This window comes from Gavialis gangeticus, unplaced genomic scaffold (assembly GCF_001723915.1).
Source record: "Gavialis gangeticus isolate Ggan-Ray unplaced genomic scaffold, GavGan_comp1, whole genome shotgun sequence".
NCBI lineage: Eukaryota > Metazoa > Chordata > Crocodylia > Gavialidae > Gavialis > Gavialis gangeticus.
In genome coordinates, this window is record NW_017729022.1 from 53,784,847 (window position 1) to 53,787,698 (window position 2,852).

Here is a 2,852-nt window from a genome sequence, read left to right on the forward strand (position 1 = left end):
AGTGGGTGGGGGGGGCATGGTGTGCATCCAGACACCAAGTGGGGGGGTGCGCATGGCCAGATGCCGAGTTGGGAGGTGGTGCTGGGCCAGATGCCGAGTTGGGAGGTGGCGCATGGCTAGGCGGGGAGGGGGGCTCGTGGCTGGATGCAGAGTGGTGGCACTGCCATGTGCAAGCTTCCCACACCCCCCCACATTTGGCCAGGCTCCCCGTGGGGCAGGGGAAACTCACACGTGGCAGATGCCTGTGTGTACCTGCTACTGCCTGCTCAAATACTGCCGGTGGTATGTGTACCTCTGGTTGACAACCCCTGAACTAGAAAATTAAATAACTTTTAGCAGCTAGACTTCTTGGTAGAAAGGGGGGAGATTCATATCTGCACAGAGGAGTCCTGGGGTTAAAGGGAAGAAGCAATGGTATTAGAGACCAAACTTCTTCGTCCCTAGAATAGGTGCCAGCTTTGGCAGGCTCCTTATGCTACTTTCATTTGGGGCTTTTCTTACCTTCAAGTGGAGGGACCAAATTTATTGTAAGCAGGCCTTATTTCTATTAAATCTGATGTCCTTAAATGATCACTTTCCACCTCCTCCTCTCTAGCCTCCCTGAATTTCTGTTAACTGCACTTTTCATTAGTTTCCAGAGGCTCAATAGTGGATAGCAGAAAGTTTTAACTAAAACTGATAAAGAAGCAGGAAGCAAAAACAGAACCAACACTTGCTACTGTTTTTCTCTAATCCCTCAGGCTGCATCTGAATTTGGCTGTCTGGCACAGTGTCACAGCAAGTTGTGTGGGACAGAAAACAGGGATAGAGGAAAAGTAGAGAACAATAAATATCTTTCTTGCCAAGGATGTAGTGCCCTTTAGATCATTCACCCAAAGATCTATGCAGTTAAGCACTAAGGCTGCTTAAAAGAGCTGCTTCAACATGTTCTTGGCAGCCCAAGGGACTAAAATCTCCATTACACTGCACTAGTTCTGCTGTGAGTACTGCAGCAAGGCAATTCATCCAATCGCTGATACTTTGCAAGGGCAAAAATACTAGCACTGTTGACTCCCACCCTGTCATTTCTATGCTTGCTAATTCCTACCCCCATCTGCCCATGGCTGTACTTGCCTGTACTCCATTGTTGTTTGCCAGTATTGATCATGCTCATTAAATATTAATCTATAAGAATAACAGTCCTCCTTTTTAGTTAGGACATGGCCTAGTGTTGCTATACATAGTGTCAATAAATTCAGCCATATACGGATCAGTAAATTTGTCTACTTGCACATTTTTGATGGCTTTATGTGTCAACAGTGCACATTTTCCAGTGTTCACCTCTCCTTTCAGGCTTCCTGTAGCACCCATCAAGGACAAGTCTAATTAGAACCTATTCTGATAGGTTAAAAATTATGTAGTTAAAATTTCCTGTGTAGGGAATAGAGCAATCAAACAGGAACAGATTTCTTTTTTTAAAATAGGTTTTAAACTAAAAAATACTACAGAGTCAGGAAATAAAACCTATCTTCATATTTTATTATGAATATTCTAATATTAAAATTATTTTTCCTGTATATAGTTTATGTCACATGCAAATACCACAGAATATCACCAGATATATGGAAAGATCTCTGAAGGACTTTTTGAGGTATTTAGATTTTATGCTGTAATTACTCTTGTAGTCTTCTTCCACTTAACAAAATCAGAAGGCAGTCATGGACATAGTAGTCTTCTGTGATCTATGTAAGTCATGCAATCTATTTACTTACGGGTAGCCAAGTTCCATGAAATTATTCCAAGTCTGCTTTAGCACCATTATAATACCCATTTGCATACAGAGATCAATAAGGCATCCGCTGGGGTGGCACTGAAGAGTGAAAAAAATGCTAAGTGGTTTAAACAGAAATTATTTCTTAAGCATTTTTCAATTTATGAAACCAAATGTGCAATAATTCATAACATTAAAACCCCCCTAAAACCTTTGTTTTTTTGCTTAATTGTAAACCCAAAGAAGTATGCAAGTCACAATGCGAGTCCACAAAGCTCAGCATACAGCTTTCTATGCTGCCCAGACTCCAAAGTTTTGGATGATGACAAATCAGTCTTTACCTAAGCTAAGGTATAGGTAGCCCATAGTATGATTCTTGTAGGCCTTATGCAAAATGTATAAGAATGGGAGTTTTTCCACTGGCTTCAACATGTTTTGGGTTGGTCTGAGTATATTTTAGAGAAGTGGGGGCCAACCTTTTTGCCAGGCATGCCGCAAATTAGCTCTGCATCATCCCTGAGTGCCACTATGATCCCTTTTTCCTGTCTAATTGGCTGCTCTGCTTTTTTCTTCCTGTCCAGCACTCCTTGCCCAATCTGCTGCTCTATTTTCTGCTCCCTGCCCTATTTGTCACTGTGCTGCCTGTGCCCTGCCCTGTCCACTGTGTGCCACACATGGGCCGTGTCCAGACAAGTGTGCACATGCCTCTTGCCCTGTCTCAAACCCCTTTGAGGTAGGGCAAGAAGCATGTGTGGGAACAAAAAATGTTCCCTGTGCAGCAAACTTTGAGCGCGGAGGGAAAATTAGACCCCTGGATATCCAGGGGTCTAAAAAAGATGAAGTTTAAAAAAGTGGAAATCAGAGGCTGGGCCCTCCGGGGAGATGCTCTGGCTGCCAGAGTGTCTCCATGGTTGGCCCCTCACCCTAGTGCTGAAGCAGCGTGCTTCAGCACCAAGGCTCCAGAGCCAGTGAGTAAGGGGTCAGGGGGGCTGGAGGGGACTATGGGGGAGACCCCCATGGGACCCGCCTGCTTCTCCAGCCCCCAATCACCACAGTGCCTGGCCCCCCCCGCGCCTACCCTCCCCCCGCCAAGGCCCCTGAT

The 2,852-nt window shown here is 44.9% G+C and overlaps 1 protein-coding gene across 1 annotated transcript in view; it reads right to left on the minus strand.

Moving 5' to 3' along the window:
* The window catches only part of ANO4 (anoctamin 4), a 259,235-nt gene that overhangs the window by 38,159 nt on the left and 218,224 nt on the right, over positions 1-2,852 (minus strand). The window contains exon 20 of the mRNA XM_019514994.1: positions 1,752-1,849. Coding sequence (XP_019370539.1) covers positions 1,752-1,849 — 98 coding nt within the window. The remainder of the gene's footprint in view (positions 1-1,751; positions 1,850-2,852) is intronic.